The sequence below is a fragment of the Vombatus ursinus genome, unplaced genomic scaffold (assembly GCF_900497805.2).
Source record: "Vombatus ursinus unplaced genomic scaffold, bare-nosed wombat genome assembly UNPS02013931.1, whole genome shotgun sequence".
Lineage (NCBI taxonomy): Eukaryota > Metazoa > Chordata > Mammalia > Diprotodontia > Vombatidae > Vombatus > Vombatus ursinus.
Genome location: NW_020953709.1, coordinates 1,483,467 through 1,509,397, shown reverse-complemented (window position 1 = coordinate 1,509,397; position 25,931 = coordinate 1,483,467). Strand labels below are relative to the sequence as shown.

Here is a 25,931-nt window from a genome sequence, read left to right as displayed (position 1 = left end):
TGGAACGTCAGAGCTGGAAGGGACCTTAGAACATAAACTGTTAGAAAGAGATGTTAGAGATCATTTAATCCAGGGGTTCTTAACCTGAGGCCCACGGACCTCCCTGGGTCTAGGAGTAGATTTCAGGGGGTCCGTGAACTTGGATGGGGAAAAATTTCATTTTTATTTTCACTAACCTGTGGCTTCCTTCGTAATCCTTTATATTTTATTTTTATGCATTTGTAAATATGATTGGGAGAAAGGGTCCACAGGTTTCCCCAGACTGACTGCCCAGGGGGCCCTAGGCACACAAAAGGGGAAGACATCAAGTTCTGGTCCAGGGGTGGGGAACCTGTAGCTTCGAGACCGCATGTGACCTTCTAGGTCCTCGAGTGGCGCTTTTTGACTGAGTCCAAGTTTTACAGAACAAATCCCCTCCATAAAAGTATTTGTTCTGTGAAGTTTGGATTCAGTCAAAGGGCCGCACTTGAGGACCTAGAGGGCACACGTGGCCTTGAGGCTGCAGGTTCCCCACCCTGGTCCAACGCTGTCATTTCATAGATGAGAAAGCCCTGAGAGTGTGACTGGCCCTGTGGGGCAAGCTTCAGTGTCCTCCTCTGCTGAATGAAGAGACTGGATAAGATGCTGCCTGAGTTCACTTCTGTCTCCAGATCGTAGGGTGCTAAAGTCACAGGAGAATGCGGAAGAAAGCCCCGAGCTCCCCAGGGACCTCCTGCTCCTCACGCATGACCTTTCTGTCACCGCAGAGTCTCTATTTTTAACCCCAGGCCTCAGCTCTCACCTCCCCCCAGTTGGGTTCATTGTCCCCTCGACTCAGGATGGAACCACCCTCACCCAGGAGGCCAAGCAGGCCTCAGATTTCCCAGACTTCCAGCCAGGACTGCTCCTTCCCTGCATCGGGTAAAGGACCTCAGAAGAAGCCCTCCAGGGGGCAGCTGGAGGCTTCCCCTCGTGGGTGCAGTCCGTCTACCAGATTTACGCATCATCTCTCCCATTGGAGCCAAGTAAGCCCCTGGAGGACAGGCCCTGGGCTTGTCAGTCTCTCCCCAGCCTTCGGCAAGGTGCCCCTCACACAGGAAGCCCTTAGTGAACGCTTGAGGCATCCGGCCAGTCTAGACTTCAAAAGAGGGGAGTTGTGGCAAGCTGGAGGTGGCAGGTGGTGCAGTCCAGGGAGGGGGCAATCACCCCCCACAGCAGGAGGTGTTTGGCCCTCTGTCTTCAGGATTGTCACTGACAGCCTTACCTGCCACCTGAAGTTCTTTCTTTTGGTGTAGGGGTTAGAGAGAGGAGGGACTTTGGAGTCGGGTCCAACCCCCAGGCGAGGGCAGTGAGTAGGTGGCAGAGCCCCTCTCCAGATCCTATCCTACACCCGCCTACTTCCCCTTAGTAATTGGGAATTCTCCCTGTCCTGAGGGAGATGATTGCTGAATGGGGGTAGGGGATTGGCTTTGTCTCTCCCTTCTCAGTCTCTCCCTCCCCCTTCTCTTTCCTCTGAGTCTCTTTCTCTCTCTGGATCTGTTTCTGTCTGTCTCTCTCTGCGTCTGTCTCTCTTTCTCCTGGACCCTCTTCCTCTCTCAGCCAACATCATACTTCCTTTGGGGGCTCTGAGGGAGCTTGCTTCTGCTCAGGTTGGATCCAAGAAGGAGGTTCCCCGTCTTTGGGGGCCTGGAGATATCCCTAAGAGCATCGTGCTTTTCCCATAGAATGTCCAGGGAAGAGGCTAATACTTTTCACTCTGGTTAATGCAGAGCACAGTCGGTGGCCAAGCGTAGGGCACCTAGCGTTGTACCTCACAAAGATGACCCCGTAGGAAAGCCCAGAGTAGGGTGGGCAGAGATGAGGAGCAGGGCGTTCGAAGGAAGGAAAGAAGCATTTATTAAGCACCTTCTGTGTGCCAGTCACTGTGCTAAGTGCTTTACAAATAAGATCTTCGGTCCTCAACAACCCTGGGAGGTGGATACTTTATCATGCCCATTTTACAGATGAGGAAACTGAGGCAAACAGAAGTTGTGACTTTCACAGAGTCATGGCTGGACCTGGGTGGCAGAGTGATGGAGAGTGTGTCAGACAGGGTGGGACAGAAGACCCTAGTTCTAATCTCCTCTGTCCTAATCCCAGCTAATCCTATGACCTTGGGCAAATCACTTAACCTCTAGACTTCAGTTTCCCCAATGGTAAAATGAGAGAGTTGGACTCTAAGATTCCCTCCCACAAGGTTTTCCAAAAAAGGACGAGAAAAGCACAATAGAGAAAAGGTGGTTTAGAAGCCAGAGAGAAGACGTTTCTTTTTCCGGAAGCTGCCCGGCTATAGACAACCCACCACAGGGGGCCCTTCCCCTTGCCCTCTCCATCTCCTTTTCCTGCCCCTCCAGTAAAGACCCTCAGTCCTGGGTCCTCAACAATCTCAGCTCCTGGTCTGGCCTTCCCAGATCCCGGTCTCCTGCAAGGAACAAGCGGGCCTAATGAACTCACGCAAAGTAAAAGAAGGAGCCTCCTCTGTCCCGGCAGCAGGGAGGCAGGAGGCTTCACGTAAGAGCAGAGAGAATCAGAGACAGAGACTGGATTTACAGACCTCAGTGCTGGAAGGGGCCTAAGCAGCACTGAATGGAGCCTCCTAATTGTACAGAAAACAGAGGTGCAGAGAAGAGCAGCCACCCAGTGCGGTCTCTGTGTACTAGGCGCTGTGCTGAGCCCTCAGGACCACACCAGGCAGTCCCTGCCCTCAAGGAGCCCCCAGCCTAACAAGGGAGGAAAGCCAAGTATCTATGGCATAAACTGCAAAGACCCTCCAAGGGAAGGCAGTAAGATGGGGTGGACAGAGAAGGGCTTCAGGAAGAAGGTGGGACATTGCCTAAGACCGGAAGGAGGCCAGGGGCAGTGGTGAGGAGGGGGACGCAGAGAAGGGCCAAGAGGCATATGTTGGAGGAATGGCCAGTATCCCTAGGGGAAGGATGCTGTCAGAAGCTTGGAAAGGTAAGAAGGAATGCAGGGATGGGCTTTGATTCCAATGGTGACCACTGGGGTTTACTGAGTGGAGGGCTGACATGGCGGGACCTGCACTGACCCGCTGAGTGAAGGCTGGACTGGAGTGCAGAGAGACTGGGGTCCTGGGCCAGGGCAGTGGCAACATCAGGAGAGAAGGGACTTCTCCAAAGTCCCATAGCCCACTGGGGCACACAGGGCCCCAGAGCCAGCCTTGGCTGGCTTCCACCTTCTTCCCCATAGCCTTGGATTCTAGCCTTGCAGGCCCAGGTCCTCTAGCTTTTTTCTCAAGGGCCTAGTTCCCAAATCTTCATCATCCTGGTTGCTCTCTGTGGACTCTCCTAAAAACATCCAGCAGGGCAACCACAGAATGTCACTGTGTAAAGTTCCCCTCAGGAAGGAAGCTGGGAGTGGAAATGACCTTTGGGGACTCTAATTAGGCCAATTCCTCAGTCCTGCCGATCATTAGGCTTGAGCCTTCCTCACACACCTCAAAGAATCTTTTAGGCTGGGCTCCTTCTGAGGCACTAGCCATATAATAGAGTCAGGGTTGACCTGGATTTGAATCTGAGCTCTGCCTCTTACTGCCTGTGTGACCTTGAGCAAGGAATCTAACTTCTTTGGGCCTCAGTTTCCTTATTTGTAAAATGAGGGGGTGGACATGATTCTCTTAAGGGGCATAAAGTCTAATAGAGAGAAAATGCAAACACAGTCAGTCAGTAAACATCTGTGAAGAGCCTTCTACTCGCCAGGCGGTGTGCCAAGCCCTGGGGATACAAAGAGAAGCCAAAGACTGTCCCTGCCCCCAAGGAGCTCCCGATCTAATAGGGATATAACATGCAAATGACTATGAGCAGACAAGCTCTAGACAGGATGAAGTGGAGAGAACCAGCATCAGGAGGCACTAGAATTAAGACGCATTGGGAGGGGCAGCTAGGTGGCGCAGTGGATAGAGCACTGGCTCTGGAGTTAGGGGGACCTGAGTTCGAATCTGACCTCAGACACTCAATACGTATTAGCTGTGTGACCCTGGGCAAGTCACTTAACCCCATTGCCTAGCCACCCCCCCCCCCCAAAAAAAAAAAAAAGAAAAAAAAGAGGGATTTGGCCTCCTGCCGAAGGAGAGGTTTGGCTGGGACTGGCCAGAAAGCTGGCCTGGGAATCGGGAACCGTTGGGTTCAATTCCTACCTCTGACCTTCTAGTGTATGACCTTGGGCAAGTCATTCCAGCTTCCTGGGCCTCAGTTTCCTCATCTGTAAAATGAGGGAGTAGGCCTTGATAAGCTGAGGTTGTCAGCTTGAAATCTCTGGTCTTAGTCACTGCTCTGAGGCTACTCTGGAACTGTTCATCAGGCCTTCCTAGGCCAGGAAACTCATCACATGGTAAGACCACACCCTCCCATCTCAGGAGAGACTCTTGGACTGGAGGGCTTGGGGCGGGGGCTCCAGGGCCTCTATTTAAATGGAGGGCTCAGGGCAGCTTTTCTCCCCATTCCCCACCAGCCACTGGCCCCTCCCCTTTTCAGCTTCCCTATCCTCCATTTCCCTATTAGATTGTAAGCTACTTGAGGGCAGGGGTTGTCTTTGTTTTTAAGCGTAGGTTGTCTCCCTGGTACTCAGCACAGTGCCTGGCTCAATAAGGGTTTATTGATTCATTTGTCCCATGACAATATAATCTAAGATCCTTTTAGCCCGTGATCCATAGTCCTATAAATGCCAATGTCAGATTTCGTGTCTAGCTATCTGTGTTGATGTCTGTTCCTTCCAGCAGACCATGAACGCCATTCCAAGCCTTTCTCGATCTGGGGCAACCCTACTTTTCTAGCATTATCTCATACTGCTTCTCTCTATGCACTCCTTTCTACAGCCGGAGTGGACAGTCTTCTGTTTGGTAGTTCACCCTGTATTTTACCACCTCCACACCTTTGCTACCACTGTCCTTTCTGCCCTCTATGCCAGATAAATCCCTTGTTATTGTGGTTTAGTTGTTTCAGTTGTCTTTTCATGACTCCATCTGGGGTTTTCTTGGCAAAGATACTAGAATGGTTTGCCATTTCCTTCTCCAGCTCATTTTCCAGATGAGGAAATTGTGGTAAAGAAGGTTAAGTGACTTGCCCAAGGTCACACAACTAGTAAGTGTCTGAGGCCAGATTTGACTTCAGGAAGATGAGTCTTCCTGCCTTCAGGCCTGGTGCTCTATCCACTGCACTGCCTAGCTGCCCTATGATGAATTCCTACTTATCCTTTAAAGCGCCCCTGCCTCAAATGCCAAGACCACCACCAGCAAAGCCCTTCCCCTTTGTAGCCACCCGTGGCACTGCATTTGCTTGTCTTCACCCAGCCTGGGATTGTACTGGTGGAGGGAACCCTCGCTGATGAAATCCCTCTACCAGTGGAGGTTGGCACCAGCCCTGTGATTTCACTCTTGGAGAACTGCCCTGGCACTGAGAGGTTAAGAGAGTGGGAATTAGGGTCAGAGCCAGAGTACGGGGTCACAGACTTTGCGTAAGGCCAACTGTACCAGGCTGCCCTTCCAACGCTCTTGTACTCCAGTGACTGGGGTTTGTGTCGGCTCCCTACTGAACTTTCAGCACCCCGGAGATTGCTGGGCTGAGGCGGCATCCCCTCGGGCGGGCGCTACAACTAAGGAGGTCAGCCCAGCTACCTTGCCTTGCCCCACCCCCACCCCCGCCCCAAATCTCTTCTGGGCCCAGACTCCGAGCACACAGTGAGTGAGCACTTAGCAAGTGGCAGTCATAATGAAAAACGCGTTGAATGAAAATGAGCAAATTAATAAAGATGAATAAATGAATCCGAATGCGAGTACACGGCCCAGGTGGGCCCCTGAGACTGAGGCACTTTGGGAAGCTCTCCTGGCCCTGGCACTTGAGATGACAAATGCAAAGAGCTTTGCTAGCTTCAGTAGGCTAAAATAGAGGTCAGTGATTATCATTGCGACATTATTTCAGGCCCCAGAAAGGAAGAAGTTCTGGGGGATAATAAGAACAGTAACTCATATTGACAAGGTCTTCCACCATTTACAAGGCATTTCCTCGGGTAGAAGGGGAGGGAAACTGAGGTCCAGTGACAGTAGTGACTTTCCCAGGGTCACACAGCTAGGAAGTGTCTGAGGCCGGATTTGAACTCACAAAGATGAGTTTTCCTGACCCCAGGCCCAGCTCTCTGTGCACTATGACGCCACCTAGCGGCCGATGCCTGGCATAAAGTAAGTGCTTAATAGATGCTTCTTGACTGCTTGACTGCCACATCACACTGCTACCTCATAATGAGCTTGCGGTCCACTGAAACCCCTAGATCTTTTTCAGAACTGCTGTCTAACTCTGTTTCCCTCATCTTGTGCTTGTGAAGTTGATATTTTGAAGCCCAGTGTAAGACTTTACATTTGTCCATAATGAATTTCATCTAGATTTCAGTTCAGTTCTCTAGCCTGCCAAGGCCCTTTTGGGTCCTGTGTTGTTCAGGGTAGTGTCATCTTTCCCAGCTCTGGGCCGTTGCACCTTTGATGAGCAGTCTCTGTGTGCCTTTAGGGCTAAGTCACTGACAGAAGACAGAGTCCGGGGGCAGCTAGGTGGCGCAGTGGGTAGAGCTCAGGCCTTGGACTCAGGAGGACCTGAGTTCAAATCTGGCCTCAGACACTTGACACTTACTAGCCGTGTGACCCTGGGCAAGTCATTTAACCCCAATTACCTCGCCAAAAAGCCAAAAAAAAAAAAAAATACAGAGTCCAGGCCTTGGGACTCCAGGTCTAACAGAGAATGACCTGCAGTGTTTGCCTACTAAATGCTTGTTGACTGACTGACCAACTGACCGAAGCGGTGAAGGCAGTAGGGAGCCTGAAGCCTCCATACTGTCTCTGCTCCTGTTGTAGAAACAGAGCTGGGTCTGGAGTCCACTGACCAACTTGGAGGCCCAGCACTGCTGCTTAATGGTTGTGTGACCTTGGGTAAGTCATTTGCTTTCCTCTAGACCTTGGTTTCCACACCTACGAAATGAGAAGACTGAACTAGATGCTTTCCATGGGCCCTCCCCACTCCAAAGGCAGTGCACTCTCTGCGTGTTTTCATGCAGGTTCCCATGCTTCCCCTCCCCGCAAATGACTTCTGTCTATTTGTATAGTCCTATGTGGGTATCTAGAGACCAAGGAGATAGAGTGGTGGGCTTGGAGTCAGGAAAACCTGGGTTCAAATCTGTCCTCAGACTCTTAATAGATAGGGGCTGGACCGGCTGACCTTTCAGGTCCCTTCCAGCCCCGAACCTTTGGTCCTCGGAGATGCAGTGGAGGCAGGGACCGTGGCCCTTTGGTCTTGCCATCTCCAGCACAGTGCCAGGCACATGACATCACTAGTGCTTGCTGATTGATTGTATTAGGTCTGGGAATGAGGTGGGGATCAAGAAGGGCAGGATTTCTAACCCTGAAGACTGTTAGAGCAGAAGGGACCTTTGAGAACATCTGGGCCAACCTTCTCATTGGATGAGGGAGCTGAGCCCTGGGAGGAGAGGGGACCAGCCCCAGGTCACAGCAGAGAAGCCTCAGGGCCTTGGCTTGGCCCCAGGACCTCCCCGCTCAATGCCTTCCTCCTTTCTGTGCCAGCCCATCCCTCCTGGGGAGCCATAGGCTCTTTTACATTGAAGAAAATTAAGGCAGCTTTGGAAGGGTCCGGCTGGGCTGGGAAAAGTGGGGAGGAGCTAGCCGTCTGCCTCTGCACCCCAGAGCTCCGTGAAGTGCTGAAAGCTGGCCACGAGGTGTCGCCACACAGCCAAAAAGCACAGAGTGCCTGAGAGCCCATCTGCCCAGGGAGCGAACTTCTTGTACCAAATGGGTGGGCCCTCGGAGGCCCAGGCACAAGGTCCCAGGAGAATTTCCTCGTGCATCCTCTTTAGCCCAAGAGATCCCCAATGCAAGGAGCTGCTCTTCCTCTCCCAAGGAAATGCCTCTTAGCCAGAAGAGGGGGATCTCCTTGCCCCCCAGCCTGGAGACCTGACCCCTTCTGCCTACCTAGAGAACCAGCTGAGGGTGGGAAGACAGGCTTTGCTCTGAGATCTGAGATATGGAGATCTGCGTTTGGATGGAATGGGCCAAGAGGCAGGACCTCTGAGGGCACCTAGTCCAACCGTCCTCATTTTAGAGATGAGTAAACTGAGTCTCAGAGAGGGGAAAGGATTGTCCAAGATCGCACAAGCAGAGAATAGAAGAACTGGGACTTGGACCCAGGCTTCTGACTGTAAATTCAGGCTTCTTTCCAGTCAATCAACCAACCAACTAGCATACATTTATTAAGCACCTACTGTGTGCCAAGCATGGTAACCATCCACAAATGAGGAAACCATCCCATCTCTGCTCTCAGGAAACTTCTGTTCTATTAACATGCAGGAGTCTGTACAGAACAAATTACCAGTGTCACTTTGGGAGGACGGAGGAGAGGGCTTGGGATCTGCTACAGTTTCCTCAACTCCTTTGCTTGGCTCTCAATGCTCTCCCTAATCTGATCTCGTATTATTTCCCCCCACAGTTTTTCTATGCCAAACTGGACTTGTTGCTTTCCTGCCAAACACACCTTGCATTTTCCTAATCTTTGTGTTTTTGCTGCCTAAAATATCCCCCCTCTGCTTCTTTGCCTGTGGAATTACTATCCCTCCCTCATTTCAGCCCACCTCAAATAGAATCTCCTTCAGGCAGTCCCACAAATGCCCTTGGACCTCACAGGGCCCTTTTCCCTCTCTAAGCTCTCAATGTATTATTATAATTATAATTATAATTATAATAATTATTATTATTATTATCATTAGGAATAAACATTATCCATGTTTACATCTTAGCCCCTTCTTGGACTAGAAAGTTCAGAAGGGCTGGCACCCAGCCTGATCTAAAGTTTGCTTTCTCTCTCAGGGTCCAATCCAAGGCCTAGGAAGTAGTGGATGCTTAATGAAATCAATTAAGCGGATTGAGTTTGTTGTGTTGAATTGACAAACATCCGCAGGCAGATATGAGGCTCCCTGCCTCACCCGCCCGTCCCTCCAGATCCCTCCATTCTCTCTCCCTCTGCACACTGGACCCGCAGGGAAGCTGATTCCAGAGGTGTTTGGAAGCTGGTTGCTAAGCGTCTGTTGCCAAGCAACGTATTGTTGCTGTTCTAGACCGGCCAGCTGGTTGCAGCTTCTGCTAAAGTCAGATCCTTCCCCTGATGCTCCGGCTCCTCCCTGGAGTCCTTCTCCCTGTCACTCAGAGCCACGAAGGCGCAGGTAAGACAATGGGGGCCGAGCACCGCCTCCCCTGGAGCATCCCTAGAGACAAGAAGTAGCTGGAGATTGGGCAGAAGCCTGAGGGAAGATGGGAGAAGAATTAGGACCATGGGAGTGATGAGAAAGAGCAGAGACCCCTTGGGGCCAACAGCAAAGTGCATTCCAGTTCTCAAATCCCTGGAAAGCAGGCAGCGTCCCCTTTCATTCCCTGGCTCATTGAATTCAACAGATCTTAAGTGATCCGGGGCTCTGGGCTGGGCTGTCCTGGCTGGCTGCAAAGATGGAGAAGACCCAGCTCCTACCCTCAAGGAGGGGAAGGAGAGACAACTCCAGTAGTGTGTACTACAGAGAGTAATAGCACGGGGTTTTGAACCCTGGGAATCTGGGGTCGTGAGAGTCACTTTGGAGACCTGGGCTCAAATGCCACCTTACTAGATCTGACTATGGGCAAGTTATCTTACCTCTCTGAGTGTGAGTCCCCTCCTCCGTCAAACAGGGGGAAGGATGCCTGTGTTTTCCTGACAGGGCAGTCTCGGAAGACTCCTTGTAGAACAGGAGCATTCACCCTTCGAGGCTCTGCCATCTCGTGCGCCTTCCCTCCTCAGCCCCCATGCCTTCCTTAGGAGACGCTCACCTTCCTTCGCTCACCCGGCGGCCAGTCTTCTGGTGGTATGACCCTCTGCAGTTAGCCAGATGGGCTGGTCCCTGGACACCAAACACAGTCTGTCCCTAAGTCCTGACTTTGAGACTCTCCTGGGTGGGAGGAGTTGCTACAGCTGGTATGCAGATCTTCCAGAGAAGGAAGACCCATTCTACCCGATGAAAAATAATACTAATGGCTACCATTTATTCAGCTAGGCTTGAGTGCAAGTGAATGAATGAAGCATTTATTAAGTGCCAACTGTTTGCAAAGAAAGTACTGTGCTGAGCCCCAGGGGGTATAATTAGAAGGGAAAAAAAAGACAGGGCCTGTTCTCACATTCTAATGGGGAATTCTAAGGGACTCCTTAGGGTTTTGCAGATATCTATAAGAACACCAGTCAATCAATAAACATTTATTAAGCGCAGTTTTTTTTTTCCATTTGATCTTCACTGATAATCTCAGGAAAGAGGATCATAGATCCGGAGTTGGAAAGCATATCAGAAGTCAACTGGTCTAGTCTTCACCTCCTCTTGTTACAGATGAGGAAACCCATGCCCAGAGAGGTCAAATAACTTGCCCCAAATCACATAGGTAATAAATGTCAGAGACAAGATTCGAACCCAGGTCCTTTGCAACCAGGGTCAGCCATCCTCCTGCTCCACCATGTGGTTATTATAGTTGCCTTTTGCAGATGAGGACATTGAGAGGTATCCAGTGCAGGTATGATCATCCCCATTTTACAGATGAGAAAACTGAGTCCCAGAGCAATGAAATGACTTGCCCAGGGTCCACAGCTAGTCTGTGTCAGAGGCAAGACTCAAACCCAGGTCTCTCCTGGCTTCAGGTTCAGTGCATTGGTTTAGGTGGACCACCCTGCCCTGGACTTAGAATCAGAAATCAGTCCAAGTTAAGAAGCGTTTATGAAGCTCCTACTGTGTGCCAGGCACTGTGCGAAGCACTGTAAGGTAATAAACAGGCCCTGCCCTCCAGGAGCGCCCAGCCAGAAGGCCTCCCTTCAGACCCTGGCCCTGCTATGTCTTAGCTAGATTACTTGAACAAAATCTTTTCTCTGGGCCTCAGTTTCCTCAGCTGTAAAAGGAAGGGATTGGGCTGGATCAGTCAGTCAACAAGCAAGTCCCTCTGTGTGCCTTACACTGGGCCAGACTGGGGGAGGGGGAGACAAAGACAAAGGAAAGGTCCCTGGCTTGTGTTTTATTAGGAGAGACAGCACACGCATAAACAAATATATATAAAATACGAATAAAAGGGCATTTGGAGGAGGAGGGAGAGAGCACTGGCAGCTGGGGGATCAGGATAAGCTTGTATGAAGGTCAAGCTTGAGCAGAATTTGGAAGGAAATTAGGAGTTCTAAGGAATAGAGGGAGGGGATCCATTCCAGGCATTAGGGACTGCCAGGGCAAAGGTGCAGAGGTGGGAGACCGGAGTGTGGTGTGTGAGGAAAGGCAAGGAGGCCGATCTGGATAATCTCTGAAGGATTCCAGAATTGATTTTATTTTCAGTTCTGAATTCTCTCTCTCTGTTTCTGTCTCTTTCTGTTTCTGTCTCTTCTCTCTCTCTCTGTCTCTCTCTCTCTATCCCTGTCTCTTCTCTCTCTCTCTATCTCTCTCTCTGTCTGTCTGTCTCTGTCTCTCCTCCCCATCTCTCTCTGTCTCTCTCTCTCCCTCTCTCCCCATCTTTCTCTGTCTCTGTCTCTCTCTTCTCTCTCTCTGTCTCTGTCTCTGTCTCTCTCTATCTCTGTCTCCTCTCTGTCTCTGTCTCTCTCTATCTCTGTCTCCTCTCTGTCTCTGTCTCTCTCTCTCTATCTCTCTCTTCTCTCTCTCTTTGTCTTTCTGTCTGTCTGTCTGTGTATGTCTCTGTCTCTGTCTCTGTCTCTCTCAATACATCTAGTCATGCAAAGCCAGCATTATTGTTGATACCTGTTACATGTCTCTCCTTTTCTAGGTGGTCCTGGTGCCCAGTTCCTGCTGCCACCATGATGGGCAAACTGCCCCTGGGTGTTGTTTCCCCTTACGTGAAGATGAGTTCAGGGGGCTGTGCAGACCCTCTGAAATTCTATGCCACCAGCTACTGCACTGCCTACAGTAAGGGGCCCTTGCTCTGTACTCCCTGAAGCCACCATCCCTTCCCTCCTCCCCCCACGGCACAGGGCAGGAAGCAGACCTCTGATGGGGGCAGTGGAAAGTGGGCCACGTCACCATCCCCTCAGCCCTGTCCCATTGCCTCCCTGCCTCCATCAGGCTGAGCTTCAGAACTTGGGCTATACAGAAGCACCATCACCACCCAAACTCTAACACTCTAAGACCTGGAGCAGTGACGTGTGGCAAGGTGGAAAGGGGGCTGGCTTTGGGGTCAGAACCTGGGTCCAAATCCTGCCTGTGTGACTGTGGGTAGATCTCTTGATCTCTCTGGGTTCCCAACCTTTGCCCATCTGTAATACGGCCTCAATAGTCTCTGAGGTCTCTCCCAGCTCATGCTAGAGTGGTCCGGTTCTTGTGAGCCCATCACGTTGCTCCCATAACCTCTCACCCCATCACGCTGACCTTTTCATCTTCACAAGCTGACTCTGGACCACTGACCCTTGTCACTCTATGTGGAAGGACCATCTCCCCTAGCCCCACTAACCATTAATCCCCTTGACCCCTGGACTCCATGTAACTATGCCACACTGACCTGGTTGGTCACAGCAGCTTGGAGGGGCCAGACCTTCACGGACCTTGTCTGTGCTGATCACATTCAGGACTTCATCGAACAAGGTTGTAACCAAGCCCACTTTAAACTGAGTACAAGGTTTATTTTTTAATAGTTTGTTGACAGCTTCTGTTTTTATGCCACTTACGTTTTCCATTATAATCCCTTCCCACTCCCAGAGAGCTGTCCCTTATAACAAAGAAGAAAAAGGAGGGAGGGAATCAATTCAGCAAAACTAATCAACAAATTGATCCAGCCAGCATCATCTGCAGCATTCCTCTGCACATATAGGAGGGACCTTCTAGGGTTTATTGAATAACGTGCCAGCTGCATAGACAAAGTCACTCATACAAGTGTTGTTCAGTCCTTTTTCAGTCGTGTCTGACTCTTTGTGACCCCATTGGGGTTTTCTCAGCAAAGATAGTGGAATAGTTTGCCACTTCCTTTTCCAGTTCATTTTACAGATGAGGAAACTGAGGCAAACAGGGTTAAGTGACTTGCCCAGGGTCACACAGCTAGTAAATGTCTGAGGCCAGATTCGAACTCAAGATGAGTCTTCCTGATGCCAGGCCCAGCGCTTCATCCACTGCACCACCTAACTGCCCATACAAGTAGGGTACAAGAAAACATGTACACATTTGCTTCATTGTCATGCTCTGGGTCACTATCTTTGCTTGACCTGAGGAAATAAAGCTGCACTCGTTACTATTCCCCAGAAGGCCAGTCAAGGAGAGCCCAAGTCTTAGGTGACCCAGTAAAGTTAAGATCTTGGGCCACCCTTTCTAGTGAGGTGGACTGAGATGCTGATCTTGACGGGATAACCATCTGGCTAACCTTAGGTTGGTGGAATGTATTTGAAGTCAGACAGCATGAGAAGCCTCTATTATCCCTCAGGGAAGGACCTCGATCTATCAGCCTGTCTCCATTGGCTCTGTAATCCTATCCCCCCCACAGACTCCTTCACCACAGCCCTCTCCCTATCAGTGACACACAGGCCCTTTCAGTAGGACCCCGAACCGGGCCAGAGCCCCGCTCTGAGACTCTCTGGGTCTCGGCCCCAAGAGCCTCCTTCTTCCATCCAAGGAATGATGTCCCTTCCTCTCTGGCAGGTCGGGAAGGTTTCAAGCCCCAAGTTGGTCAGCACAAGGGTGCTGGCTACCAGTCGAATTACCGACCCGTGATCAACTACCATCCCAGCTTGGACACCCTGGATAATCCTGCTGTAGGGTAGGCCTGTCGTCTCCCCTCTTGGTATCATTCCTCCCTGCAATAGGGATCAGAGTTCAAATGCTGATGCTCCTGCTTGTTACCTGAGTGACTCTAGGCATTCTGAGCATGGATTTCTTTGTCTGTAAAATTGAGGAACAAGACTCAAAGTCCTATGAAACTGGGCCTGGCAGTCAAAAAGACCTGGGTCTTAATGGGTGCCCCATTAGACTGTAAGCTCGTTGAGGGCAGGGAATGTCGTCTACCTCTTTTTATATCTTCAGTGCTTAAGACAGAGTGTGGCACATAGTCAGTGCTTAATAAATGTTTATTGATTGATTGTTTGATTGATGAGTTCGGATCTGGCCTCTGATGTTATCATTAGCTAGGTGGCCATGGACAGTCACCTTCCTCTATGAAGCTCCATTTCCTCATCTGAGAAATGGGGAGAATAGCATCATGTAGCAGGGTGCTCATTTAGCTCTCGGTAGAGAATGGGCATTCTATAAATATTCCTGCCATGATGATGCTTCGATCGATCAGCCAGTCAATTAACGAGCACTTATTAAGCGCCTGCTGTACCAGACACAGTGCTAGGCACTAGGGATATTCAGCCTCTTGGGATCCAGGGAGGCATGAGGCTGGGGAGTGGGTTTAAGGGTAGATCTCACCTCATCAGGCCTGGGGCGAACATTCACCTTGCCCCATTGCTGCCACATTTATTCAAGCTGAGCTGTTACCTCACTCCCAGGGTGAGGCTCACACCCTTGAAACAGTCCGGACATCTTTTCACCTCCCACCCCTCAACGCCAGTCACTTATAGGGGAAGGGATCTTGGGCAGTGGGGGAGGAGGGTCTACAGTGGGGGGCTCAGGCCAGGGCTGCATAGGTCTCCCCACCCACGTTGCTGGTTGACCCATTGAGTCAATGCTGGAATGCCCTGGGGTTCACCTGAGTCAACTAGTTCTTCTCAATTCATGGGGGGTTCTGTCTCCCTTGATTATCACCCATGATCTCTAATCAGCTCCCTGGGTCTGTTTCTGCCCTGCCACAGAGAACTGATTAAGGATAATGCTCAGTCAGTCTTTACTCAGAGCTACCGCCCAGTGGAGCTGCCCGACGGCAGGTACCCACTGCCCTGGAACGTGTACCAGCCTGGATCCGGCTATGCTCGTGAGAAAACCCACTCCTGTCCCCCTTCCAAAGAGGTGAGTGTTCTGGGGTTCTTACTGAGCACAGTGGGGGATCAGTAGGAGACAGTCCAAGCCCATCCCCCAAACTGTCCTTCCTCAACTTCTCAGGGCCCTCCTCCTCAAGGAATTTAGAGACCTGCAGAGTTCTGGGATCAAGGCTGGAAAGGAGCTGAGGGGTCTAGGCTAATTCCCACATTTTATCGATTGGGAAAGTGAGGTTACCCTTCTTGGAAGTCTCAGGTTGGTTGTAGGCTTTGCTCTGCCCTGGGGGTAACTGCAGGCGTCTTTGCCTCCTCCCAGGTCAAGAAAGTTCATTTCAACACCCAAGATCATGGCCCACAGACCATCCCAGGATTGGAACCCAAGACTGTGCCAGTCCTCCACCAGCGTGTGGGCAAGGGAAGTTCTGACATGGAGAATTACAGATACGTGAGTTGGGTGCTGAAGCCTGCACTCTCCTGCCTTCTAGGAAATGAACTGGGTAGGGAGAGGATTTCAGGCTGGTAGGTGTTGGGGCTACAGTTTGGGGCCTGGGCTCAGACCATGCTTCCTAAGCAACTTCTCCTGGGGTCTTGTGGACAGGTAAGAAGGGAGGCCCTCAGGCTGCTCGAGTGGTCAGTGTAGTGAATATTCCACTAGACCTGCAAATTCAAATCCTGTTTGAGACACTTCCTAGCTATATGGCCCTGGGCAAGTCACTTAACTCCTTTAAGCCTCAGTTTCCTCATCTATAAAGTGGGGATAATAACGCCACCTCCCAGGGTTGCTGTGAGGCTCAGATGAGATCATTATAGAAATCATTATAAAAATGCTCATAATAATAATAATAATAAATTATATTCATTATTTTATTAATTAATTATTTTATATATGTTAATATAATTATATTATTTATAATTAACTATTTTATATTATATTAATATAATTATTAATTATTATATTTATTAATAAAAATAATAAATAAATAATAAAAATTATCATTATTAATAATGATGAGGATGAAAAAGTAGCTTTTCTAGGGCTTACAGGATTTCATAAAGGGTTTCTTAGCCCAACTGAGAAAGATCTAGACTGCTGGATTTCAAGTCAGAAAATCTGTGTTTGAAGCTGGGCTCTATTACTTTGTGACCCTGAACAAATCCCTTCCTCCCTCTGGCTTCTGTAAAATGAGGGGGTTGGATTCAGTGATCTGGGACATTCCTTCCATCTTTCAATACTATGGTCTATGGGCTAGGCCTGCTTCCAAATGATGCTGCCAGGATCCTGGGATGCCAGGTCATGGACAGAGTAACCAGGTCCTGGGAACCCCCTCCTACATGTCGGGAAATTGTAAATCAGGTTGTTCTCCCACCCTTGCATCAAACCTGCTCCCAGCTAGCTATCCCAGCGGGAAAGACCAGGAACACTAGTTTATACTCAAGTAGCAGTGATTGATAGCCACTTAACAGCCCCGTCCCTCAGGATTACTGCTGTTTCCATAGGAGATTGACCCTCAAGCAAAGAAATGGATACATAATGGTGGAATTTTAGGGAACTGTAGCATCTAGGGGGAGGGGAGGGGTTTCATGGAATGGGGCTGGCTTAAGGTCCCCCAGATTGGGGCAAGACTTTTCCTGTCTCTGTCCCCCCCCAATAATCTATTTTCTGGTCCACTCCAGTTGGTGGGGGGCTGTGAGAAGAGCAAGGGCTGACCTGGGAGTGGCAATGGTAGGGAGCTGTCTAGAATCAGTACCCCCACTGATTTTTCCTCCTTTGGTACTTCAGGGTCCCAGATTTATGACCTCTGAATATGCTTCCAAGTACCGCTATGAAGTCCCTGCCCAGCCAGGTACACCACTCTGGAAATGCAGCTCTCCCTTGTCCCCGAAGCTCAGCAGTCTTAGCTCAGGCCTCTCCCTCTCTCTTTTTCTCCCTCCCTCCCTCTCCACTATCCCATCCATCCTAGAAATAAGCTCAGGCAGTAAGTTCCCTGCCCTGGAGGTGCTCAGGCGAAGGCTGGGAACCCCATGGCATGGGATGTTGTAAAAGGGAATCCTGCCCATCCTCCCCAAGGCTGGCCTCCTCTCCTTCCCTCTCCTTGTAAAAGGGATTACAAGTTGGTCCCTGGTGTTGCTCCTTGTGGGACCTTGGGCCTCTCCTCCCACTCTGAGATTCCAAGAATCTCAACAAAGGGATTTGAGCTCATCACTCTGCTAAGAGGATAGTGGCTGTCAAATGAAGAAAAGATGGAAAAGGAAGGCTCTGGAGCAATTTTGCTTCTCCAGGGGGAGAGCTGGAATAGAAGACAGATGTACCCCCTTTCCCCATCCAGCATCCCCCTCAGGACAAAGTATTTGCCTTGGGGGGGGTGGGGGCACTTGGAGGCCACCCAGACATAGCCCTTCTTGGTCACTGGCTGGCAGCATGCCCCTGGGGCCCTCCCAGTGCTTCTGGGGGCCAGGCCAGCCCATGCTATGTGAGTCCTTTCCAGATTTCCTCCAGAAGAAGACAATCGGGGCCAAGGAGGAGACGGGCTTTACAGAGCAGACCATCAAGAATCCCATAGCCTTCCAGCCCCTCCCTGGAGATCCTGTGAGTCTCACGCTCACAGACCACTCCCCACAGTCCCTTCTCCAGCCCTCATTATTGCCCCCACTCCCAGGGCTCTGAGGGGGGAAGCTCCCAGAGGGGCCTTCCCTTCTTTCCCACCCTGCCCCCAATACCAGGCCTCTGCCCCTCCCCAGAGAGGACAGGCCTTTCCTCTTTTCCTCCCCATCTCACCTCTCCTTGCCTAATTCAACATGTCTTTTTCAAGCCACATTGGGACAGGGGGAGGGGATCCAGTCCCAGACCCACCAGTCCCTTCCCCACAGTGGGACTCAGTTTCTTCCTCTGCAAAATGATGTGGGACTAGACGATGTCTAACATTCCTTCCCACTGTGATGTGGGTGGGCTGAGAGCCCCGCTCAGTGACTAAAGCAAAACTATAAAAAACCAAACGGGGCCCTCCCCAAATGGCCACAGGAGAATCCACCAATAGAAAAAATAGCCAGGCAAAAACTGGGCCTAGGCCACTGAACCTCACTTACACCATCCCCTACCCCCAACAAGGGGCAGCTTTGCTTGCCTTCAGGGCACCGCCCCTGCCGTACAACCTCTTCTCCAGGGGCTGGGACTGCCCCTGCCTCAGACTTCTTCCCAGCACAGGGTCCAGGCCCCTGCCTGGCACTTCTTGCAGTTTCCTCTGTTTATTTAATACCTTGGTGGGTTATTTGTGTCCATGCCCTCTCCGCTTCCCCATTAGAACATAAACTCCTTGAGGGCAAGAAGGCCAGTGTGGCTTTTTGGGACCCTCGCCCTGAGCAGGAAAGAGGTGATAGCTATTTGTGGAACAGAATGGACAAGGCACAGTGCTGGTTCTGCTGGGGAGAGAGAGGCAGGGGGAGGGAGTAACAGACCCAGGCCTGCCCTCAAGGAGCTCCCAGTCTAGGCCAGAGACTGAGGACCTGATATCCCTGCTGGGTCTCTTGGGGCCTCTGTTTCAGTTGCCTCCTCCCAATAGAAGCACTACCAGGGCAGATTTCGTCCCCATGACCACCCCACACGTAAGAAGGGAGGGGAAAGAGGAGGAAGGAGAGGGGCAGGGGGTGGGGGAAGGAGGCAGGCTGACTGAGAGGATCAGGGAGGGAAGGAGACCGTGGGAAGTGACCTGAGAAGCTGTCCCTGGGGTGGGAGGATGGCATGAAGCCCTGAGAGGGGATAGTGTTAGAAGTGCCTGTGGGGAATGTGTGTGGAAGGTGGAGGAGGCAGGGGAGAGGAGCATGGCTGTAGCCCTCAAGGTTTCTGGCCTTTCCTCTTTCTCCAGGAGGATGAGTATTTACCTGCGCTGGCCAAAGGTACTGAGAGAGAGACAGGCTTCAGCCGGCTGAAAGAGAAGGTCCTTCCCCCAGTAAGCAGCCCCTGGGTCCAGCTCTGACGCTTCTTTCACTGACCTCTGCCTTCCTGTCTTGCTTTCCCCTTCCAGCCCATGTCTATCTTCCTGCCCTCCACTTCGCTCTGCCCTTTCTGCTGACTCCGGGGGCAGCTAGGTGGTACCATGGACAGATCCAAGGGTTTGGCCACCACGCAGACCTGAACTGAAATCTGGCCTCAGACATTCACTGGTTATGGGACTCTGGGCAAGACCCTAAACCTCAGTTTCTTCTTCCCTAAAATGGGTGCAATACATAGCAACCACCTCCCAGGGTTGCTTTGAGGATCAAATGAGATAATAATTGTAAAGTGCTTTGCAAACCTTGAAGTGCCCTGTAAATGCTAGTTCTCATTAGGGGTGCCTGTGCCCACAGTTTAACCCCTCATCCCTGTCTGCCTCTCCCTTTCCTACCACCTTTTGATCCACGGGTCAACAAGCCCTGAATGTATGAGTGGGGGAGCACTGGGCTGATATAAAGACCAAAGTGAGACAGTCCTTGCCCTTGGGGGCTTACCCACACTCTGTTGTGCACTCCTCAGTCTTCCTACTTGTTTTTCTACTATGATCTTACCTCTCTGTCTTAGCCTCAGTTTTTATCTCTCTGTTTCCATCTCTTTTTCTGTCACCATATCTTTCTGTCTCTCTGTTTGCCTTTGTGTATGTATGTGTGTGTGTCTGTCTGTCTGTCTCTCCCTCTGTGCCTCTGTCTGTCTGTCTTCCTTTCCCTCCATGTCCTCCACAAAAGCCTAACTTCACAGCCTCTCTTCCCGTCTGCCACCTCCCTCAGGATCTCATCCTCGGTTCTTTCCCTGACCTGCAGGCCCCACCCATTGGCCCTCCGAGTATCTCTGAGCCTAGTAGCATGAGTCACCACCAGTACCAGGGCATGCAGTGGATGCCCCAGACCACCAATGCCATGCTGGGACGGGAGACTCTGGGGGCCAAGGTGAGTGCTCCATTGTTCTTTCCCTGCCTAATTACTCCCCTCCCCGTTCTCCTGGATCACTGTCACTGCCCCCTCTCTTCACAGGAGCCCTCTGGCTTCAGCACCAACAATCCTGGCTATAACCGAGGTCCCCCTGACCCTGATCATAGGTTTCTGACCACCTACAACCAAAGGTGAGCTGCTCCCCCTCCAGGTACTCGGAGAACATCCCTAAGGGTCTGCCCCTGCCCCCACCCCTCTAGAGCCAAGACTAGCGCCTCTCCTCCTTAACGGCCCTTCTATTTCACAAGGACAGAGTTTGGAGCAGGTGTGCACTTTTCCCATCAGCTGGGGAGCTCAGAGTCACTGTCGTAAGTGGCATGAATGGGCGTCTCCACCCCACCGCCCCGCCCAGGCTTGAGAAGCCAGAGAATGCAACCCTGCCTTCCTCTTATGCTCCCCTTCCATGGCAATTCATGTGTCCCCACTGCCAGTGGGAATATGATAAAGAACCCCTGGTTCCATGATGAAGAAAGACCTCTGGGCTGGAACTCAACAGATCTGAGTTCTGGTCCTGACTTTTCTCCTAAAGTGCTGTGTGACTTAGGTCAGCTCATGTGCCCTTTCTGAACCACATTGTATTTTTTAATTTTTTTATTGTATTTTTTATTTTTAGGCAATTGGGGTTAAGTGACTTGCCCAGGGTCACTCAGCTAGTAAAAGTCCAGTGTTTGGTCTGAGGCCAGACTGGAACTCAGGTCCTCCTGACTTCAGGGCCAGTGCTCTATCCACTGCACCACCCAGCTGCCCCCCTGAACCTCATTTTTCACTCCTATCAAAAAGGGGATTCTGTAGAATCCCTAACACCCCTCCCAGCTGGGACTTTCCCACAGAATCAGAAGTCTGTTTGCTTCTATGAGCTCTTGCCTGTTCCTTTTGGGTCATCCCTTCCAGATGCCTGGGCTCGGCAAAGCCTCAGCCCTAAGGTCCAGCCTAGGACTTATCATCTCCCCGAGTGGTAAAATACCTGGAAGAAATAACAGCCTGCTAGACACTGCCTAGCTTTGCCAGCTCCCACACACAAGGCCTGATCGGCCCCATCCCGTATCCCTTTGCCCCCTGTTCCAAGATCCTGGTGTTCATCCTTCCTCAGGCCCTGGGACTCCCCCTGCCCTAAGCCTTGAGCCTCAGAGGACTTTGTTCTTGCCTCCCCACTCCTACCCCCACCTTCTCCAGGGGGCTGTTACATAGCCTGACCTGGAAATAGGGACTTCAGCCCCTGATGTCCTTCTCCTCTCCCTCCTCCCATCCCCCACACCTGCACCCCACTGGGTTCCAGGCCAAAATTGGACCTCTTGCTTTGTTCGTTTGGTCCTACAGATACTTTGAGAATATTCCCCAGGGGCTGGACCGGGAAGGTTGGACCCGAGGAGGAATCCAGCCCCAGCAGCCTGGCGGCTATGGGATTAACCAGCCTGTCACTCAGCATAACATAGAGAGTTACCACAACCCCACAGAAACCATTCGGAGATCACACCCCCATGTGGGCAGGTTGGTGGCCCAAGGCTTGTCTGTGCTCTGACTCTGTCTCAGCCCCACTTCCTGTGGGCCCTGCAGCCTTCCTGTCTATGTTCTTTGTGGGCAGGTCTGGCCTCCTGTCTCCCCCCCCGACCTCTACTCCCCCCCCAATTTGGAGGGAGAAGATCTGGGTTTGAAACCCAGCTATGGCATTTATTTCCTGTGGACATGTCACACCCTCTCTCTGGCTCAGTTTCCCCATTGGTAAAATGAGAGCGGATGGACTCTCTGGTCTCTGGGGTGTCTTCCAGCTGTAGACCTGGGCTCCTCCCCACCTTGTCTTCCTGGGATATCTCTCTCCATGCAGAACCCTGACAGCCCTGGATCCCTTCTACAGAGACAACCCTCACAGCCCAGGCTTTTCTGCCCTGCATGCCCCGTCCTGAGCTGGTAAGGGGCCCTGGGGTCCTACTATTGGGACTTCTTTCCTTACCCTTACAGTCCCTCTTGCCTAGCCCTGGTCAGAGGGGAGCTAGGGCCTAATGTCTATGGAAGAGGGAGTAGAAAGAGAATGCCTCAGGCAGAAAGGGGGCACAGGATGTATATTCTGTCCCTAGAGGTCCCCTATCTGTGCCCACAGGTTGTGTCCAGCCCAGGCAGAAGATAAGAGCTGGGCACGTGGTCTCCTAACTCCTCAACCCCCCGCAAGGGGGCACCTTACCTGCTACTTTTCTAAGGAAATAAAGAGATAATATTCCACCTAGAGGAGTGTTGAATAAGAGAGAGAGAGACTGAGAGAGAGAAAAACAGAGAGAGAGAGAGAGAGAAAGAGAGAGAGAGAGAGAGAGAGAGAGAGACTGAGGCAGGGACAGAGACAGAGACCATCAGAGACTGAGAAAGAGTCAGAGAGAGAGAGAGAGAGAGAGAGAGAGAGAGAGAGAGAGAAAGTGAGACTGAGACAGAGACAATCAGACTGAGAAAGAGAGTCAGAGAGAGAGAAAAACAGAAACAAATAGCAGAGAGAGAGAGAGACGGGGGAGGTGGAGGGAGACACAGACAGACAGACACTCCCGGGATCACAGAGCTGGTAAGTATTAGAGCCAGGTCTTGAACCTGGGTTCCTGAGTCTCCAGCTTCAGAGTTCGTTTCCCCATGCCATGTGGCCCTGGAAATGGAGACATGGGAGCACAGAATGTTAGGGCTGGAAGACGGCCTCTAATCCAGTGTGTCATCTGAGGCCCAAGAAGGGGCAGGGCTTTAACAAAAGTACATGCAATACAGCAAGCCAGCGGCAGAGTTGATCACAGCTGGGATCCTTGCTTGTGAAAACTCTGGGCAATACTTAGCATTGAGTGCCTGATCACCAAAGGCTTTTAGCCTTCACTGCAACACATGGGACATGTCATGTTGTAAAACAAATACCTACAGATTGTGGACAGTGGGGTACTGATACCACCATCACCGCCACCGCTGCCGCTGCCGCCACCTCCGCTACTACTACTACTAATCACTGCTATTGCTGCTGCTACTACTACTACTACAAATAAAAATAATAGCATCTCACAACAACACAGGGGAGTGGGTGCTGTTATTACCCCCATTTTATTGATGAGAAACTGAGGTAGACAGAGGTGAAGTGACTAGCCCAAGGTCTCACAGACACTACGTGGGTGAGTCACCTGTGTTGCTCATTCCTTGTTCCAGCTCTGCTTCTTGCTGGATTTGGAGCCTGAGAAGCCTCGGTTCTGGTTCTCCTGTTTTGCAGCTTGTGTTCTCTTAGGAAAATGACTCTTTGGGCCTTCATTTCCTTATCTGTCAGAAGAGGTGGAGGTTGGAACAGTTGGTCTCTCTCACCTCTAAGGCTGTGATGCCATGACCTCAGTATGATCTTGTGCTTTGGAATCAAAGGACCTGGCATTTGTATCCTGACCCTTCCCTTCTTTTGTGGACTGAGGAACAAGCCCCTCCCCCTCCCCTGGGCCTCAGTTTACTCCTCTGTAAAATGAGGGGGTTGGACTTGATCTCCAGCTCTGATCCTCATGGTATTTCTGCTGTCCTTGCAGACACCCAGAGCATGGGAGTCTCACCACCTTACAAAGCGCCAGCAATAAGAGGCGGTGCTTCTGAGGGCTGAACCTTCCTTGTCTTCATCAGGCAATGTCTTAGCCTGGCTCCCTGGCCCATCCAGGTCCCCAGCTTCTTCCCCTTTAGCATCTTTGGATAGGCCACAAAGGGCTTGAAGTGCGGAAAGGAGCTGAGGATAGTGATTCTAGGGAAGAGCCCCCAGGTCTACAAGACCCTCCTCAGGTGAGCCACAGCTCCTCCCTCCCCCAGCCCAGGCTGCAATCCCACCTGGAATGTCAGAAGGTGTTTGACCTGAGGGAGGGAGGGAGAAGGCAGGGAGCATCAGGGAGAGGAGCACAGGGAATGAGTCGGGGATTGCCTGCACTTGTCAGAGAGCTCTGGCATCCAGAAGCCAGATGGTGGTGCCATTCAATGCTCTTCTAGGCTTCAGGCCCCTTGCCCCAGCACTCCCCAGCACCCCATGGGGAAAATGGAGCTTACATCACCAGAAAGAGATCTGACTGCAAGAAATGAGCCCATCAGTCCAAACGTGGCTGGACAAACTGGGGCAAAGAACTGTAAACAGAAATTCTGTTATACCTCCCTTTGCACCACGTTCCAGGTAGTCTGCTCCCCCAAGTCAGCATTCGACAGTCATGTAGTGTCTAGACTGCCAAGACGCTGTGCTCTGTGGCAGGGATAGAAAGATACAAATGAAACGGAGCCTGGCCACAAGGTACTTACTGGGGAGAAACACTTTATACACATAAAAATACAAAGTAATCACAGGATGGAGGGCGCAAAGAAAATTCAAAGGGTGATTTGTTAATAGAGCAGGAATTCCAGAGAGCACATTGGGAGAGTGGGAGTGGGATGGAGAAGACATGGATGGGTATGAGAGGGAGCACGGGGCAGGAGGGCAGTCAGGGAAGGAAGTTTGTGCTCAGGCAGCTGACCACTCAGAAACCCGAGTGGGGCCAGAGGCAAGAAGATTGTCTGCCTTTCACAGTAGTAATGTTGAGTTGATGATCAATTCCTGAGAAAGAGACAGAAAGGAAGATGAAGAACCGCCTCTTATTGCTGGCGCTTTGTAAGGTGGTGAGACTCCCATGCTCTGGGTGTCTGCAAGGACAGCAGAAATACCATGAGGATCAGAGCTGGAGATCAAGTCCAACCCCCTCATTTTACAGGACATAGAGGCAGAATAGATTTCCATGAAGGTCAAGGTAGAGGTTGATGGAGTCCTGTGCCCAGGATGGTTATAGAGGAACAAGGCATGTTGGAGGCACTCCCCCTTAGGTCAGCTCAGCTCTGCCCCAGGACTCCCTCTGATCTTGAGGGAATATTCTCTCCCAGGATGGAAGAGGGTCTTTGTTCCCAGCCAGGTAGTCTGTGTGAAGTGGGAGCTATCCATCTGCTCCCCCAGTGTCTTTGCCCAAGCTCTGCTCCACCCCTGGAAAGCTTTCCTAACTTCCATCTCTCAGAATCTTGGACTTTCATCTAGGCTCAGTCCAAGTGCTGTCTCCTAGGGAAAGCCTTTCCCCAGTTCCTCTACCCCTTGGTGCTCAAATAATGGTGTAGACACTCATCTGGGTATGTGTTGTGTCCCTTGGTAGAATGTAAGCTCCCTTAGGGCAGGGATTGCTCTTTGTAGTGTCTTGGTAGCTCCCACCCCTTGGCACAATGCTGGGCACAAGAGTAATTCATTGAATTCAATTCAGCAGAAATGTGTGAAGCCTCTTCTGTAAGGGGCTGCATACCAAACACTGGAGAGCCAATGACAAGAAGGAAATGGTCTCTGCCCTCAAGGGGCTGAGATTCCACTGGGCAGATGAAACATGTAACCAGATAATTATAAAATATATCTACAGGACCTTGGGGAAGGAGCATGGTGGACATGAGAAGCTACAACATCTAACTAAGGAGGAAACGTGAAGGGGAGTGAAAGGTATCACCAGGGAAATGCATAATGGAAGAGGGGATGGGCTTGACCAGGCTCTCCTGATACCCTTGATGTGGCAGGAGAAATGAGGAAGGCCTCCAGCTTGTTGGTAGATGCCTTGGGGAAAGCTTGTGGAGGGTGTGGCACAGGATCACATGGCAGGAAGGATGGATGACAGCTCCATCTGGATGTCAAACACCTGCAGACTGCTGGGCACTGCTAGGCACCAAGGATACAATGATAAAGTTGAAACTGTCCTTGCCCTCAAGTTTCCAGCCTACTGGGGCATCCAACATGCATGACTATGCAGATAAGCAGAAATACAGCCACAAAATCCAGGTCAAAAAAAAATGTAGGAGAGAAAAAGGGGCCAGAAGGAGACATAGAAGCAAACGATTATTTTGTTGAAGTTAACATACGGGGTTTTTTCAAGCAAAATGGAAATAATATGGAGTTTATGACTAAAGTTTGTTTTTTTTTTTTGAGTCTTTGAAAAGAGGCTGATTGGGCTCCATCTGAATGAGCAGCACCAAAGG

General features: G+C 51.0%; 1 protein-coding gene across 3 annotated transcripts; it reads left to right on the top strand.

Annotated features, from left to right (window-relative positions):
* The first annotated feature begins 861 nt into the window (after positions 1-861).
* Positions 862-25,382, top strand: PPP1R32 (protein phosphatase 1 regulatory subunit 32). Of its 3 annotated transcripts, none has more exons than XM_027858908.1 (15): positions 862-1,004; positions 9,063-9,243; positions 11,849-11,988; positions 13,705-13,822; positions 14,856-15,009; positions 15,295-15,423; positions 16,759-16,822; positions 17,465-17,565; positions 18,519-18,578; positions 18,839-18,922; positions 19,767-19,892; positions 19,977-20,065; positions 21,252-21,422; positions 21,757-21,839; positions 25,325-25,382. In XM_027858908.1, the coding sequence occupies exons 3-14, from the start codon at positions 11,880-11,882 to the stop codon at positions 21,833-21,835; spliced, it is 1,284 nt and encodes a 427-aa protein (XP_027714709.1). In that variant the 5' UTR covers positions 862-1,004; positions 9,063-9,243; positions 11,849-11,879; the 3' UTR covers positions 21,836-21,839; positions 25,325-25,382. The 3 variants fall into 3 exon arrangements, with proteins under 3 accessions (XP_027714709.1, XP_027714706.1, XP_027714708.1); XM_027858905.1 differs by lacking the exon at positions 25,325-25,382 and adding an exon at positions 22,030-22,129; XM_027858907.1 differs by lacking the exons at positions 862-1,004; positions 25,325-25,382 and adding an exon at positions 22,030-22,129 and having other exon boundaries at positions 9,020-9,243.
* Positions 25,383-25,931: the final 549 nt, after the last annotated feature.

Excerpts from the sequence above, each read along its gene's own strand:
- PPP1R32 (XM_027858908.1), top strand. The coding sequence starts at position 11,880 with ATGATGGGCAAACTGCCCCTGGGTGTTGTTTCCCCTTACGTGAAGATG. Across the intron at positions 13,823-14,855 it reads CTGGATAATCCTGCTGTAGG|AGAACTGATTAAGGATAATG; the intron begins GTAGGCCTGTCG and ends GCCCTGCCACAG. Across the intron at positions 17,566-18,518 it reads AGCCCCTCCCTGGAGATCCT|TTGCCTCCTCCCAATAGAAG; the intron begins GTGAGTCTCACG and ends CCTCTGTTTCAG.